At 36.9% G+C, this 16,773-nt stretch overlaps 1 protein-coding gene across 1 annotated transcript in view; it reads left to right on the top strand.

Moving 5' to 3' along the window:
- sgip1 (SH3-domain GRB2-like (endophilin) interacting protein 1) overlaps nucleotides 1-16,663 on the top strand; it is a 47,667-nt gene extending 31,004 nt beyond the window's left edge. The window contains exons 18-25 of the mRNA XM_015376641.1: nucleotides 5,104-5,163; nucleotides 6,029-6,140; nucleotides 6,902-7,057; nucleotides 9,103-9,238; nucleotides 9,339-9,541; nucleotides 9,754-9,818; nucleotides 14,516-14,680; nucleotides 16,181-16,663. Coding sequence (XP_015232127.1) covers nucleotides 5,104-5,163; nucleotides 6,029-6,140; nucleotides 6,902-7,057; nucleotides 9,103-9,238; nucleotides 9,339-9,541; nucleotides 9,754-9,818; nucleotides 14,516-14,680; nucleotides 16,181-16,203 — 920 coding nt within the window. The 3' untranslated portion in view covers nucleotides 16,204-16,663. The remainder of the gene's footprint in view (nucleotides 1-5,103; nucleotides 5,164-6,028; nucleotides 6,141-6,901; nucleotides 7,058-9,102; nucleotides 9,239-9,338; nucleotides 9,542-9,753; nucleotides 9,819-14,515; nucleotides 14,681-16,180) is intronic.
- Nucleotides 16,664-16,773: the final 110 nt, after the last annotated feature.

Below are 16,773 nucleotides of genomic sequence, written 5' to 3'. Positions count from 1 at the left end.
GAATAGATTTAGCTTTCACCAAGTTTGAGGTTGTTGGCCATTCCAAAAGCCTGATTTTCTCAACCCCCACTTATTTATCCATATTGATCAGAACATCTTTAATATGAGGCCTCCTAAAAGAAAAGAGGAGTCACTCACACTGTCAAGCATGGTAGAGGAAACATCAAATCGTGGGAAGGTTTCCTACTAGATTTATGGGCTCATTCAGCTAATTGGATGAAATAAAGAAAGGACTACTTTTATATTCTACAACTTCTCATTAACTTTACATTCTAGTTTCCTTTGATAATGATCTTTAATGTTCATCTAATGGAATGAATACAACAGGTGAAGATTGATTCTTCAATAACTGATTACCAATCCTACTAATAATGTGTAATCATTTTTACAGGGTAGACCTGATTCTTATTAGGAAACCAACCTATTTTAGCAAACTCTAGCATTTCTGACAGGATAAGAGATCAAACACTAATGACAATAGCTCAATCTGAATTCATTCTTTTCCATAAGGCTGTAGCCCCATATTGGACACACATCATCCATGTGAGTTTAGGTCATGTAATTGCGTCTGGAGGGCTGAGGGCTGTCCGGATTCAGCACAGCTGTCCAGACTTCCTCTCCTAGCCAAGTTCTTACTGTTGACCTCAACAAAGATACAATTATCCAGTGTTTTACTAAAGCTTGCCTATAATTATAGAAAGTATGGGGTTGAGCTGCAATATAGCAAGGCACACATTATTGGACTCCATATTTATAATTTTAACTCTGATTGTATTTTGCATTTATATCCTCCCAGCTGATTGTCGTTTGATCACTCCATTGTAAAAAATCGTGGATGTTTACTTTAAAGCCCAATATTTCAGATCTACATGCACACAGTGAATGTATATAAACTTTTCTTTGCCATCTAAATATTATTTTTGTGCTTTTGAAGGTATTTTTTTTTTTATATTGACTTAATGGCATTTTATAAGGTATAGGATGGAAGTGCTCTTTTGTGAGTTTGTATTCTGTTTGATGATTTCTGGCTAAAACTGACCTGGCTGAGAACCATTAAGGCCAGTCCTGAGTGTTATTGTTGCCCCTTTGTGCAATGTAAGTGAAAAATTAAGGTATTTTAACAATAAACTAAGCAGTTGTTTCAAAATATTTCCGCTTAAAATATTCTATAAAGCTTTTTAGGGAAAATGCACACACCAGATAGTCCAAATAAGGCCATTTCTGCCATTGTTGAAATACCTTTTTTTCCTCATTTACATCTGTTTTTTTTGTTGTTGTAATGTAAAGACATTCCACACATTCCGCTGTCATTCCTCTAACTGTTCGGTGAAATCATTTCTCATTGTTTTGCACTTGCCAGCTCATACCTTCCCACACATTCAAAGACATTTAGTCTTTATCTCATCTAAGAACACAGACTTCTTTTTCACCCCGTTTATCTCTCCCTCCGGTCAAGAAATGCAACTAATAATGAAACCTACAGTTAAACTGTTGATACTTTGAAACAACTTTATGTTGCTTCGTTCATCTGTCTGCTTGTGAGACCTTTCTCTCTGTCTTATGACTGTGCACCACTGACTGCCTTGCTTTGTCACCATGGCAGCCACCTATCTCTTTCACAAGATTCCTTTCTTGTGCAGCAAAGTCCGTCCTAGATACTTTTGCTTTCTGTATTCAACACAAAATGTTTTGTCTGCTGATTTTCTGTGTGGACTAGTCTGAAGGGCCCTCATGATTGGGTCCTTGAGATCAAACACACACACATTGTCGGAGCCTGTTTTGAAGTCTTGCATAAGAGTCGGGTTGAATTGGACAGGCAGCTGTTTGGTATTCATGCCTTCGCCTCTCTATAACTGGTGAACAAGTTTTAAGCGTACCTGGCCTCATTGATGCACCTTGATCTGGAACTTTCACCTTTCACATCTGTCTCTCGTGCGCTTCCCAGCCATAGAAACCTTTTATCCCTGCAAAAACATCAAGAGGCCTTATATTGGTTTTGCCACATAACACATTATGCTTCTTTTGTTCCATTTCTCTAAAGTCTTGGTCGGTTTACTCCAACAGCAGCGATTTGCTTATTACTCTACAACAAATGTAGGATATGCAGGAACCAACATTTTGCTCAAACACATAACCTGACAGGATTAAAGAATAATTGTGCATTTAGCTTTTCTTGCTAATGTCTTACCGGCACAAAGAACCAGCCTAGTTACACCATAATTTTGATATTTCTATTGCACTTATCTTTGGCCCCCTGAAACGGTCAAACTATCCAGAGTTTTAAAAGAAAACAGTGTGGTTTGGTTTTCCTAAGTTCCAGGTCATGTTTTGGCTCCCCACACACGACCGTTTCGTTCCAGTTTGCCTATATAATTGCAATTTAATTAAGGTTTTTCTCCACTAACAACTACACATTCTCTCACTACATATTAAAGAAACAAAGTGTTTTTTAAAGAATATTTTCTACCCTGATCTGTTCTCAAAGTAGTGGTCTTAGAAAAACTTTTGTGACTGTAGTTTATCAGTACTTTATGAGGTCATGGCTGATTTTCTCTGTGAACATGTCTGTTCAAACATAGCCTTGTCTTGGGGTCCTTCAGATGTCTGTTTTCTTTCAAGCATGTTCAAGGCACGTTTATTTATATAGCACAATTCAGTACAAAGAAGATTCAAACTGCTTTACATGAATTAAGCTAAATAAAAGCAGAATAAAATAAAATAAAGGTAAAAACAATGGTGAAATCAGTTAGTTAAATAAATGAAACAGTTGGACCAAAAAGTAAACTAACAATACCGAAGTTAACAGTTTAATTTCAAAAGTCAAAAGCAGCTTTGAACAAAAGGGTTTTTAACTTTGCTATAAAAGAACTCAGACCTTCAGCACTTTTACAGTCTTTTAGATATATATTGAACTGAATGGATCTCACAATGGAGAAATTCACTTCCTGCATTTAACCCATCCCCTTGAGAGCCGTGGGCTGCCACTGTGCAGCGCGCGGGGGAGCAGTGTGGGGTGAAGGGTGGGGAACAAGCACAAGCGCACTACTCTAACCACTAGACCTACACTCTCCACTGGGAGTTTGTTCCAGACCAGTGGAGCATAGGAACTAAATGCTGCTTCTCCATGTTTTGTTCTAGTTCTGGGTGAACAGAGTAGGCAGGAACTAGAGGATCTGAGTGGTCTGGGAGGTTAGATTAAATTAGATAAGCTTTATTGATCTCAGCGTAGAAATTCACTTGTCACATATTGGCATAGAAGTTACAGAAGGTGCAAACATGGAGGAAAAAGGTGCATTAAGAATAAGCAATATATATACCGTATATCCAGGTATATACAGTATATCAAGATAAATAGGATTAAGGTGCAAGTGTACCTGTATCGCACACAATGAAAAACAAAATAAAAATAAGAAATAAAAATATGTACAATCCGGATGGCTTATATACAGGTGGAGAAATATTGCACATTCAGCATATTGCACAGGATATTGCACAGTCAATAAATAAAAAACTATAATATAGCTGCACAGTGGTTACACTGATGACAAATATGTTATATATTGAGGTGCTGATCCATTCAGTGATTTATAGACTAAGAGAAGGATTTTATAGTCTATTATCTGAGCTGCAATGAGCCAGTGGAAGGACGGGGCTGATGCGCTCTACTTTCTTAGTTCTAGTGAGAACACGGGCAGCAGCATTTTAGGCCAGCTGATGGACTTTTAAGGCAAAGCACCTAAAATGTGGGATCCTGTTCTGCACTTGTACCAATTAGGTGTCAATACTGCCATCTAAAGCATTATTCATCTATTGCATCCATCAATTCTGTTTCATAATGTTAAGAAGGTCATCTTTATGAAAGTCTAAACATAGATTTGCATAAGAAAGGTGTATAAAAGGCTCAAGACTATGACCATTAATGACATGAGTCACACAGACCTCTTAATGATAGCTGGGGATATTAGGGCCTGATTGGGACCACTGGGTCCACCCATCTATAAAATTGCAGCTTCTGTGGAGTTTTTGCATTGTTGGTTATGTTTATATAGGGGTGCATTCAGAAGTGAAAGCTGGTTCTCAACAGTTGAGTTAGTATTGCTGGTACCACTGAAGAGCTTAGTGTTGTTTCTGATAGAAAGGAATCTGAATAAAATACATGTTAGCTTCCTATGAATGAGTGAATAGTCGTAAGATACCGAGTATGCCCATGCTGACCCCAGAACCACCTGATCCACCTATAAGGGCATGTGTGAATCCAAACTGTAACACAAATTGTTGGGGGATGTGCAAGATTTTTTTTAACCCTTAAATTCCCTTTGAGATTAAAAATCTCCTTTTCAAGAGAGACCTCAGGCAGAGGCAGACCTGGTGATCCTATGTTATAAGTTCCTATAGGGAAAATAAGTGAAGCTGACAGAGTAAATATGATATTTTAGTCATTTTCTGTGCTGTCTATGTTGGCGTTGTTCCTTTCATAAAAGCCTCTTACACACACTGCCATTGCATTGGTTTAGAAATCAGTTCAGAAAAATATCTGTGATCTGCTAAGAAAACAAAGGTGATCCATGGAGGTCCCACTTCTCAACTCAGGACATGAAGGATTGACTGCTAACATCTTGGTGTCATACTGACTCTACCATCCTAAGAGGTCTAGTGGAGTTAACACCCCAACAGATCATGGTTGCACAAAAGAACATGGTCACAGACTAGCAGTCATAATATAACAGATTAAATTTATCTCTGTATTTGATCATTTGAGATTTCCTCTCCTGTTTAGCTCAACTCAATATTTAAATGTATCCCCACCAAGTCCCAGCAGCAGCTGGCTGGTCCCCAGCTCTACCTGAGTCTCATTCACCTGTGTAGGAAAACATGGCGTCTCTCCCATCTTGTCACGTGTTCCGCCCTGGCGGTGTCTCAGCGCTTTGTTTCTCCTCTCACCCGGCCCTCACCTCCCACGTTTCACTTCACCGTGACGTGTGATAGACTTTCCATGTGAGACTCATGCTTCTGTCCTTCTCTCCCCCTCCTCACCCACCTCCCACCTTCTCATCCCCTCTACCTCCTTCCCTTCACTGGCCCTTCCTCCTCCACCCCACACAGAGAATGACCAGCCATCCCTTGTTTGGTTTGACAGAGGGAAGTTTTATTTAACCTTTGAAGGTAAGTTTGCTCGATACCAGGGAAGCGTGCACCGACATAAAAACACTCTTCTGAGACTCATTTGTGCAAGCTTGGCCCTTCCTCTGCCCTGCCCTTTTCCTAAACCTCCACCCTTTAGAAATCCCTCCATCTTCTAACCCTCATCATTTAAATATGTGGCTGAGCATTACTCCTGTGTGCTGAACTATCTCTTTCGATATTATCTCTTTTTTTTCTCTATTAATATTGTTCGGTCTCATTTCATCTTCGCTGACCTGTTATTCCTTGAAGATTCATCTTTCTTTGTGCACTTTATTAATCTATCATGACCTGTTCCCTCGGTGGTCTTCTAGATGTTATTTTTTAGGATCTTTTCGAACTACTTCAGCTAAAAACATCTGGAATAAGCATGCAAATATCTCTCTTTCTCTCAGTCTGCCTTGCTCTCATCTTTTGCACCTAGCAATGCTTATTCAGTGGGGGGGAAACTTCACTCTATTATGAGCTACGCAAATGAATAAAAATGTACTTGTGAAGGTGATATTTCTCAGTCAAAAAGCAGAGAGAAATGTGTCGTATCTGTGTGTTCTTTGCCGTTCTTCCTTACTAACACTTGTATTTCTCTTCATTATATATTTGTGTGATCTTTCATGTCATGTCATTTCACCGCCTGTACTCGTTTTGTCTTCATTTCACTCTTGCACTTTGGGATAGGAAGAGTGTAAATTCCTGGCCTGGAAATGTTTAGTTGCATATCTGTCTGAAAAAAAAAAAAGAAAAATCACCATTTAATGTTCAGTATATGTTTAAATTGATTAGATTGTACTGTATGTTCATTATGCACCATATAAGATTAACTCTGTGTGTTGCTTTGTCCTGATTTTAGGCTGCTCCCGAGGACCGAGTCCTCTCACCATGGGAGCCCAGGACACACTTCCTGTTGCTGCTGCTTTCACAGAAACAGTCAATGCCTTGTTTAAAGGAGCTGACCCAAGCAAGTATGTATTCATGCATATGCAATTTTTAAAAATTTTTTGTGTATTTTTATTTGAAAGAAACTAATGTAAAGGATATCAAGATGTTTTGAATAATATGTCACCTTTTGGCCCCCTGTGTAGCATCAATGGTTAAGATAGTTGGTGCATTTTAGACTGCCAGTCAAGGTTTCGATTTTGGTGGTTTTCACCATCTCGAAGTGTAAAGAAGATCTTCTATGGGAACCTCAGGGATTCATTCAAGCTTTTCTTAGAGAAAGTACTTGTACAGAACAGAGCAACTTTAGTTGTTTGGAGTCACGCCTCATTAGAAATATTTATCACTATTTCCCTTTTTGAATTTCAGAATGCAGCTTTCTTAGTTATTAGGAAAAAAAAAAGGTATCACTGTTGCATATATTGCCAACCCCTTAATAAAAAGGATATTGATACAATAAGTAACTTTTTTCCACTGTATCACTCTTTTGATATGTTAAGAATGTTATATTTTTAATAGGCAACAAAGTTGGTTTGCATTTTTTTAAATATATTTCCTTACGTTATTCAGGTTTTTGTTTGCATTGCTTCCGTGTGACTTAAATTATTAATTTTTATCTTATTTTAAACTGACTGAAAACAGATTTACACACATTTTAAAATGGAGACAAAAGCACAGCTACTTCAGTTAAATTATGAAAGGACAAAGGAAAGGAGACACAGTTAAGATTGTTACAAAGTGGTGGGGTTTGGTTTATGTCTGACTTGCGACTTTTTCATTCTTCCAGGTGTGTTGTGAAGATCATAGGTGAGATGGTTTTATCGTTTCCGGCGGGAATTACACGGCATTTTGCCAATAACCCATCCCCTGCCGTGCTAACCTTCAGCATAACCAACTACAGCCGACTGGAGCATGTCCTGCCTAACCCCCAGCTGCTCTGCTGGTAATACCATCACTGTGAACTCACCACTCTTTTAGTGAGAAACAAAAAAAACACACCAAAAGAAAAAAAAAAGGTCTAAGTCTCACAATTAAACAGATTATTGACTGCATCCTCCTCCTGTGACCTCTTCAAACCAAAACATTGCACACTAACATTATAGTATATGTATTATATGTCGGTTAAGATCTCATTCTGGGTTTTAGAAATCACGAAATGTTAAAGTTGCTGTTGTTCTATTTCTGTTTGGGTTGATGTTATATAAGCTTTTATTAATTGGTACCAAGATATATCAAAGTTTTAAAAAGATGCAATTTTAAAACCACTCCTTAAAAATGATGTTTCTATAGCTTAAAGTTATTTCCAGTAAATGTCAGAGTAAATGTGAAAGTGACTGAAGTTTTCTCCCGATGATGCACTGCTACATTTCCATCTGTTGTGCACTGCTAGTCAGCTGGCTCAAGGCTGGCTACTGACTTGTCTTTTACCTACAAGAAAACTGAAGAAATTGTTGCTTTTCTGTTTGAAAAAATCTATATTTCAAAAAATGTTGTTATAAAAAATTATCATACTTCCTTATGCCTGTTAATCGCAATTCACAAAGAAAAATCTTGCATTTAGTTTTCACTTAACGTGTCCTGAACACAGCACTCATGAAGTGCAGCAGGAACATGTAAACACGTGTTTGTATACATTTTGTTTAGTAGATTTAGTAGACTTAAAACTGCTAAAATGCCACATAAAATCATTTTAGATTAAAAAGCCTGCAACTGAAAAAAAACTGATGATTTTAGGTCTGACCCAGGAAATGAGCAAACAGTAGTGATATTTACTCATCATCAAATCGTGCTTTTCAGACAAGCCTTATGTTATGTAATGTAGTAATAATACATGACTAAATCTGAAGTATGAACACCACCAGGGAGAGGAGCTTAGGCATCATACATTTCAAAAAATAATGAATAACAAATTTATTGTTTATGTTATTCAATCTACTCAGTGTGTCAGACTGTGTAAATGATTAGTTGTTACTGTCATGGTAACAATAAAACAGGCTTAAATTCCAGACAAATGAACTCAGTTTTTTTATTTTTCTGAAAACTTTTCAGCGTTTATACTCCTTGATAAGATCTTCAATGATACTGTTTGCCTCTGATTTAAGCCTGTTTTGTGGCTACCAAGCATTGTTTCTCTATCAATAATCTTGTATGCCTGTCTGATACGTAGTTTGGACATCAGATTTTCATTTTTATCAAAAACAGGAAGCAGTTGAGGCTTTAAATAAAGATAAATTTAATATGTTGCCAAAAACATGCTTGGGAGGGTTGGCCTAGTGGTTAGAGCAGTGCGCTTGTAGTCTGAGAAGGTTGCAAGTAACAGGTTCAATCCCCACAGCATCAACTTTGGGTCCCTGAGCAAGACCCTTAACCCACTGTTCCCCAAGGGGATGGGTTAAATGCAGAGGTCAATTTCTCCAATGTGAGATTAATCACGTTTTTATTATTTATACTGTATTCCATGATAAAGCAGCTGTCTTGATGCAGTGAAAGTACATTTCTGTGTTACTTATGCTGCCTTCATGTATGGTAAAGATCACCATCACAGATTATCCTGAGTTGTTACCTAAGCACTACAGGAAGAGGAACTGACATTTTAAAAACAACACAGGTTTTTATACATACATGTATGTATGTAGGTATGTAGGTAGGTAAAAACACGACATTAGAGCATGTTTAACAGTGCAGAACTCACCATTCAGAATCATTTTGCTGCTGTTTACCTTGTGAAAGGTCAAAGTTTACCTCATCTCAGGTATCATAACCTTCTTTTAGAAAATACAGCATAAGTGCAATTTTGATCTTGATTTTTGGTATTTACCTTAATTACAATAATACGTAAAGGCAGCTTTATTCCTTACTGCCTTCAAACCGCAACCGTTTTTTTTGTTGTTGTTTTTTTTTGAGAGAGATCTGATTTAACTAAGTAGTCATGTGTGCCATTTCTGTTTTAATTTTTGTTGGTTTTTTTTTTTTTATTCAACCAACCAGTGACACCACCACACAAGCCAAGGCTGATGCAAAGGACTTCTGGGTTAATATGCCAAACCTAATATCTCATCTAAAGAAGGTGGCCGAGCAGAAGCCGCAGGCGACATACTACAATGTGGACATGCTCAAGTATCAGGTGAGCTCGGCCCTCTGGATGTTTCCACAGTGAGAGGCCAAAACATTTTCACAGAAAAGTGATTTTTTTTTTTGGGTACTTGACACGTTTCTGTGTTCAGGTATCAACAAAGGGCCTCCAGTCGGCTCCTCTGAACCTGGCTGTGAGCTGGAGATGTGAGCCCACCAGCACTGACCTGAGGATAGATTACAAATACAACGGGGAGGCCATGTCCACGCCGATTGCTCTAAACAACGTCCAGTTCCTCGTTCCAATCGATGGGGGCGTTTCTAAATTACAGGCTATCCTACCTCCTGCTGTATGGTATGCTCCTTAAACCTCCTCATTAAAACAGACAATAAAACACAGATCAGGCTTTCTGTACATGATTTACGGCTTTGTTTAGATTTGTTTGTTGAAAAACAATTTTATTTGCTTTAGGTTTTAAATCTAAACATTAATTTTAGAATGTAGGCTTATTACAGTACAGATAGCTGATTTGATCTGCTTGTATGTCTCCTCCTCTATGCATACAGGAATGCAGAGCAGCAGAGAATCTTATGGAAGATCCCTGATATTTCCAAGAAATCAGAAAACGGAGGTATGATTAACATCTGTGATAGCAAAGCAGTCAAATCTGTTTGTTGGTTCAAAGGCAGAATTTATTATATTTTAACTTGCACCAAAAATAAGTAAATCAAGTTCTTTCTGTGTTAATACTCCTTGTTCCAACATCTATAAACCAATTATCAGATGCCTTATGTTTTCACGGTAAATGATACAGAAAATAAAACCACAAACGGATGCTGACAAGGCAGTAAACATCCCAAGTTAATTTTCTTTTAATCTCAATGTTTATTTATTTTTATTTTTTTTGCATTAACGCAATGTCTCACTCTGAAAAATCTTTATGCACTTAAAATCAAGTGCAGTTTTTAAATTGGATGGTATGATATTTTAACAAATATTTGCATTTATTAAAATGACACTCAGAGCAGTTATTGCTGGCTGTTCTGCTCGTTCCTTCTACAATCCCTTTTTGCTAACAGAAAAGCACTTGGTCTACTCCGATGACCATTAACTTGGTTGGAACATACAGAAGGAGGAAGCTTTGACCAAATCCTCATGATCATCTACAATCCTGGCTCTTTTAATGATTTCTCTCTTCCAAACTCCCAATAAGTTGATAAGGTGTCAAATTGATCATTTCTTTATTGTTCTGAATAATTTTTCTGTTGAAAGACCCCTTTTAGCGCTTTTACCAGAGTTTTTTTTATATTTTGTATTGTTTTTTTATGGAACCATGCACCCAAACAAGTTCCCCCTGCTTCATATTGGGCCTAAAGGGGCTTTTTGCATATTTATTGCACAGCTATCCTTCAATATTAATTTAAAGCTCAATCTCAATCAATACAAGTCCCTGTAAAACTTGACTAACTCCACATCTTTATGTTCAGAAGGTATTTTGGTGGTGTTATTTTTTTCTGGCTGTCAGTTCAATGTAACTGTTTGGGGAATAGAAAGGAGCTAATGATTGTAATACAGACAATCCTTCTTTGGCAGAAAGCCTTTTTACAATATTTGGTCATAAATTATATTTTAGTGTCTAGTAGCTAAAATAAAGTCCTATTTGTTTTACAAATGAAACAGTGGATTAACAACAATAAAAGCCTTTAGAGCTCAGAGAAGCCAAAATGGCATAAACTGCTGGAGATAAAGACTGTTATGGGTACCAACATACAAACTTGTATCTATTATTTTTCTTTTTTGACCATTTATATCCATATATTTGTTAACCAATTCTTAATTTAAACTGTATTGATTACAATTATATATATATATATATATATAATGTTAACTATGTGGGTGCATTTATATATTCTTTGTCCAAAAACCAGACTTAGAATCTGTTATTTGGATTGGTTTATTTTATTTTCATTGTAATTATGAGGATAGCATTAAGTATAATGTTTTGAAAATAGACGGATCTGAGCAGAAATATTGCTCGATGAACCCGAACCATGTTAATCTCAAGGGGTTACAATGCTGTTGCTAAAGCCAGAGGGCTAAAACTTAGGGCATTGATTTGTGCTCATGGGAAACAGCTGTGTTTGAAGCTGTTGTTGCCCTCTGCTGTCTGCATCTGGATCTACAGTTAAAAACTGAAACCCTACAACTGCAAATAAAGATCACTGTAGTGGTATCTGTGCTGCAATATGCTAACACATCCTCTTATTTTTCGAGTGTGAATAAGTTACAGCTCATTTTGTAACCAGTTTTGGATATTTCTCTTTGGAAAAACTCTATTTTTATCTGAATATGGACAAACCCAAAACTTTAGCCAAGAAGGTGAGAACCAAAAAAAAACTAATCAGAAGACCTAATTGATGCACAGTTGGGGACTTTTTGAAAGACTTACACAAACATAACCTTCAAGCAGATGATAACCAAGGTCAAGTTGAACAATTATCCATATTGTAGCTGTCCCACAACTGAACCTAGTATTTACAAAATGTGTTAGTAAAACTTTTTTTACTCAAGACTCCTAAATGTTGTAAACATCCAGTGCCTGAAACATAATGATGCCCAGCATCAGTATTTTATCATTAAAGCTGCAGTAGGTGGTTCTAAAGACATAGTGGACTTAGCCTGAAAATTTGAACAAGGACACCATACAGGCAATGTTCCCTCTAAGCTGCATGCTTGTGCACTGCTTGCACATTCTACGCGCACAAGAAAATCAGTGCAACGCATAGAATAAAATCTGACATAAACTGTAAATCAGTTAGACTAATACATTGTTTTCTGTATCATTTTGAATCTGTGTATCATTTACAACTTAGAACCAACAAATTAAAATACGAGAAACAACTAAGTCTGCCCTGTCGTCCCCCAAAGTATGTTATATAATATGGAGAAACAGAGAACCTCTTTTGCTTGCCATACCACATTAAATATACTAATGAAAAAAAGTATGAACATGGATTACATATCTTTATTTTATTTTGTTTGAGCTCTTATAGCATCTCAGCCTGCTGGATGCTTGATGTGCAAGCTGGCTTATTGAATTAACCTAATCTAGCTGTTCTGGCTCATGATCTAGCTACTCTTTCAATGCCAATTTCATATATCAATCAGTTTTATAATAAAAAAAATATATTAGTTGTATTTGGATGTATATGTTTAATAAAATGTCAGTTTTTTTTTTTTTTTAAGTTCAGCAAATAGTCTTATTCAGTGCATTAAAAACCGATACAGATTAAAAAAATAATCCAAGTGGAAGAAGAATATCTGGCAGCCCAAATTATTTACCGGTCTATGCTTCCTGAATAATGAAACCATGACCGCTTTCTAACAGCCCTGCTCTCCAAATGCACATAGTTTAAGAAGCACCTGTTTACTGCGCAGTGCAATGCTCTGTGAACATTGCTTACAGATCCCTGCCCCTGTTGCTCTCTTCTTTTTGTATGATGGTACACTCTGCTCATGTAAGCGGTGTAACTTCCACGAGCCTGATTGACACATCAAAAATATTCCTTCTGGTTCTAATTGCTTGTTTCTTATTATTGAAAGAGGCCAGGGCCACTGGGAGGAGGCAGAGGAGTTTGATTTTTTTAATAGATTATCTGTCTCATATTCGAACGTCAGGATACTTTCAGGTAAGGCCGGAGGCTTTGAGGACCAAAATGCAGAGATGAGTAGGTAGAGATGAGTGTTGCTGATTTAATTAAGGACTAACAAAAATCCAGAGAAATGCAAAAATACTGAAAACCAAAAACAAAATCCAATAAAAGTCAGGGAAAATGCACATGGGGAGCAAGGAGATAAGGAAGCAACAAAACAACAAGAAACCAGCAAAGAGGAACTGCAGAGGTGGTGCATATATGGGGAACAGAACAAAGGATGGGCTGATGAGCTGATATCCAGCAGGTGTGATAAAGGACTAACTAGGAGGGAACAAAGGGGAAGAAACGGGCACAAGGGGGCAACAGAGAATAACTAAAGAAATACCAAACTGACAGAAAACAACTACAAAGATGCAGAATATCATAGAAACTAAAAATAAACATAAACAGAGGGCAGAATCCTGACAGATGCAGTGGTGGTTTAATAAATATGTTAAAAATACATTTTGCAAAAGTTACCTACTGCACTTTTAACCTGTGACTTATACAACCATAGCCATGTTTACTTTACACAAAACGTCATGATCGGGTTAAAATGGGGTTTGTAATTAAAAAACAAAAATATATGGACATACTGTAAATAATCAGAGTAAAATTACTGATCAGACTGAAAATGTGTCGTGTTAACATGTAAATCAAAATATTCTGAAGGCATCCAGCCACTCAAAGTGGAAATACCTCACACACTGGAAAAAATTTAAATCCAGATAAGTGATTTTTTTCTTAAAATAGGTGCATTTGTTCTTGGATTGAGGAGATAAAAGATAGATTTTGCCAATGAAACAAGACAATTTACACTTAAAATAAGAAAACATAATTGCATTCTCTTACTCCAAGTGCATATTATCTAATTATCTTATTTTAGGAGTAAAAATACTCACTCCATTGGCAAACTGTCTCATTTACCAACTCAAATTAAGGATAAATACCTTTAATTTAAGACATTTTTACTTATTTCAAGATCGTTTTTCCAGTGCATAAGTGTGGGCTATGCATTCAAACTTGTTAGTTTAGAATAAATTCACCCTGGCAAGCACTTTCATACATTGGATTATCAATTGGCAAAAACCTCCCCTCTCAGAGGGATTAGAATTAAAGTTAATTCCACTCAAATCTGATCAGAATATTCCGACTGGCATGTTTAGGTGATATTTACTGTGAAAAATTGTCTGTCTAACCAAGTCTAGTTTAACAATCTAATATATAGATAGCCAAAAGTCTTTTTGATCTTATTTTGAGATTGATATACTAAGCAAAAGCAGATTCTCTGGGATTACTAATTCTATTGAAAAAAAGGTAATAATCTTCCTGCGCAATAAAACAATTTCACTAACCAAATCTATTTGAAATTATGATATATATTTTAAAACAAGTATATCAATTTCAAAACAAGATAAAAACTTGTTTCGTTAGATCTATAATTATAAGACTTGGTTAGAAGGACACTTCCATTGCATTTTTAGATCAATTAGCCATTTAGTCTGATTACTTATGTCCATTAAAGCATGTGTTTTCAAATACATTCACCTTGGAAAAATATCTATTATTATATAGAAAGAGGTTATTTGAATTTTTTTTCCTGATTCTTTCTTTATTCATTTTCTTGGAACAGGTGTGGGGTCCTTATTAGCACGCTTCCAGCTAACAGAGGGTCCCAGTAAACCGGCTCCACTGGCAGTGCAGTTCACCAGTGAGGGCAGCAACCTGTCAGGATGTGACATTGAACTGGCTGGACCAGGATATCGCTTTTCTCTAGTTAAAAAGAGGTTTGCTGCAGGTCAGTTTGTTTGCATCAAAAGCAAACCAAAACATTTGAATGTATAAAAGCTTTACTTTCATAGGGAACTTTTACCAGTTTAATCTAACTATATTTGTTTTATTTCATAGGTATTTAGCTTATGAGACTTTTTCATTTTAATGATGTTTTTGGTGAACAGATATGGCTCAATATGTTATTGATATAACAGACACATATTTTAGTACATATATCTGTTTACATTTTAGCCAGTGGGGGCACTAGACCTGTAATTTCCAGCTTTAGCTCCCCTGAAAGTAACTAGCAGTAATGGCATAATGAGTCAGTCTCTGTCCTCGTTTTGGAGTCTGATAGCCGACCACTTTCACCAGCAGATTTAGATTTAGGGTTCCAAGGGAAGTCAAGGTCTCTTTCACCCCTGTAGATTAAATCCTATATCAGATAAATAAAAATATGTCTGATTGTGTAAGCCCCATATTTGTTTTGTTGTGGTGTTGGGAAAAATGATCTATCAATTCCCTTTAACATACTGTATATTTATGTAAATTCATATTTTCTGAGTGCTGAGTTTTAGATTCATTCAGACCTCAGAGCTGCAAGTGTACAAGGTGTCTAAGAGAGCCGGGGTTGTTTATCCCATTAGGGAGCGTTTGGGATCAAATAAATTGTTCTCATAATAAGCTAGACTGTTTCTCAGGGATTATTTCATAACATAACCGTCTTTGTTTGGGTAAAGATATATGGAGACCTTCACAGCCTTTCTGCAGGGTTAATTAGTGAGAGTCAAACTCTGTCTAGCTCAGAACAGGGCTGAGCACAATGCAATGAGGTCTGTTGTCTTGTTCTTTTTTTACTTTGCAAAGTAAAATAATATGCCAACCAAATGCAATGATCTCCATTTATTTAATTGATTCCTACCGTGTGGAATCAGCTCCAGTCTGAGCTCAAGATGTCAGACACTATTTCATTGGGCTTATTTCGAACGGTTCTTAAAGATAGACAACAGGCTTCCATGAAACCGTGTCACTGCTTTTAAATTGTTTTTATTTTATTTTTTAGATTTGTGCATATGTATTTATTGGTTTTATTTTTGTAACCAGGTTGCAGTGTATTGCAGATCTCTGCCCAGGTCCACCTTAAAAATGAGATCCAGATCTCAACGGGGTTTACCTGGTTAAATAAAGGAAATAAAAAAAATAAATAAATAAAAAACTGGACCTCATAGTTGAGTACCTACAGTATTTCCCACAACATTGGTTAGCACCAACCTTTAGCTTAACCCTTGTATTTAAGTTACTTAAACGAGTCTTTAGAAGAGCTGCCCACATGGAGCATCAGGAACTAAATTTTGGCTTGAAAAATCATTCATGCAACAGACTGGCGATCTGTCCATGGTGTACAATTTAAGAGTTTCAGACATTTACGTTTAGAAGTTATCTAAAGCTAGACAGAAATTAACCATGTTTATAAAATGTACCTGAAGCCAATAAAGAGATGAATTAATTTATCTTTATGTTTTAGGAAAATATCTGGCTGAAAAATGACCCCCACCAAGAGCGGCACTGTTGAACAGAACGTCTATCGTGGACCAAGGTTAGCAGCGTGACCGGAGGACAGACCTAAACCAGACACTCCTGTAACCCTTTTTGAACCCAATCGACAGGTTTGCAGCCTATCCAGCAGTATTGTATAACTTACGTATAGCATTGTGGAACTGTTTCACGTCATGTAACTATAGTATTTGTACACATCTCATACATAACATTTGTGTTGCTGCAGTTAGACAGCTGGGTTCTTTCCTTCTCTAAAGTCTGTGCCTCTGTCTCCATCCTCCTCTGGTCAGTGTCTGGTTGTGTTGTTAAAGTTTTCACTGCAGCTGCCTGACAGAAGACCTGGACAGAGTATTTTTCCTTTGTTCTGTGACAAACTTTTCCACAATCGTACATCTCAGTTTACAAAGAGTAAAACCAGTACCGTACGGAGCCCCTAAAGGGACATGGAGGGGAAAAAAAGAACTCTTGCGAGATCCCGCAATACTTTTGCGAGATCCCGCAATACTTTTGCGAGATCCTGCAATAGTTTTGCGAGATCCTGCAATAGTTTTGCGAGATCCT

Source organism: Cyprinodon variegatus, unplaced genomic scaffold (assembly GCF_000732505.1).
Source record: "Cyprinodon variegatus isolate N-32 unplaced genomic scaffold, C_variegatus-1.0 Scaffold138, whole genome shotgun sequence".
NCBI classification, from domain to species: Eukaryota; Metazoa; Chordata; class Actinopteri; order Cyprinodontiformes; family Cyprinodontidae; genus Cyprinodon; species Cyprinodon variegatus.
Note: the sequence above shows the minus strand (reverse complement) of the source record. Positions and strands in the feature narration are given on the sequence as shown.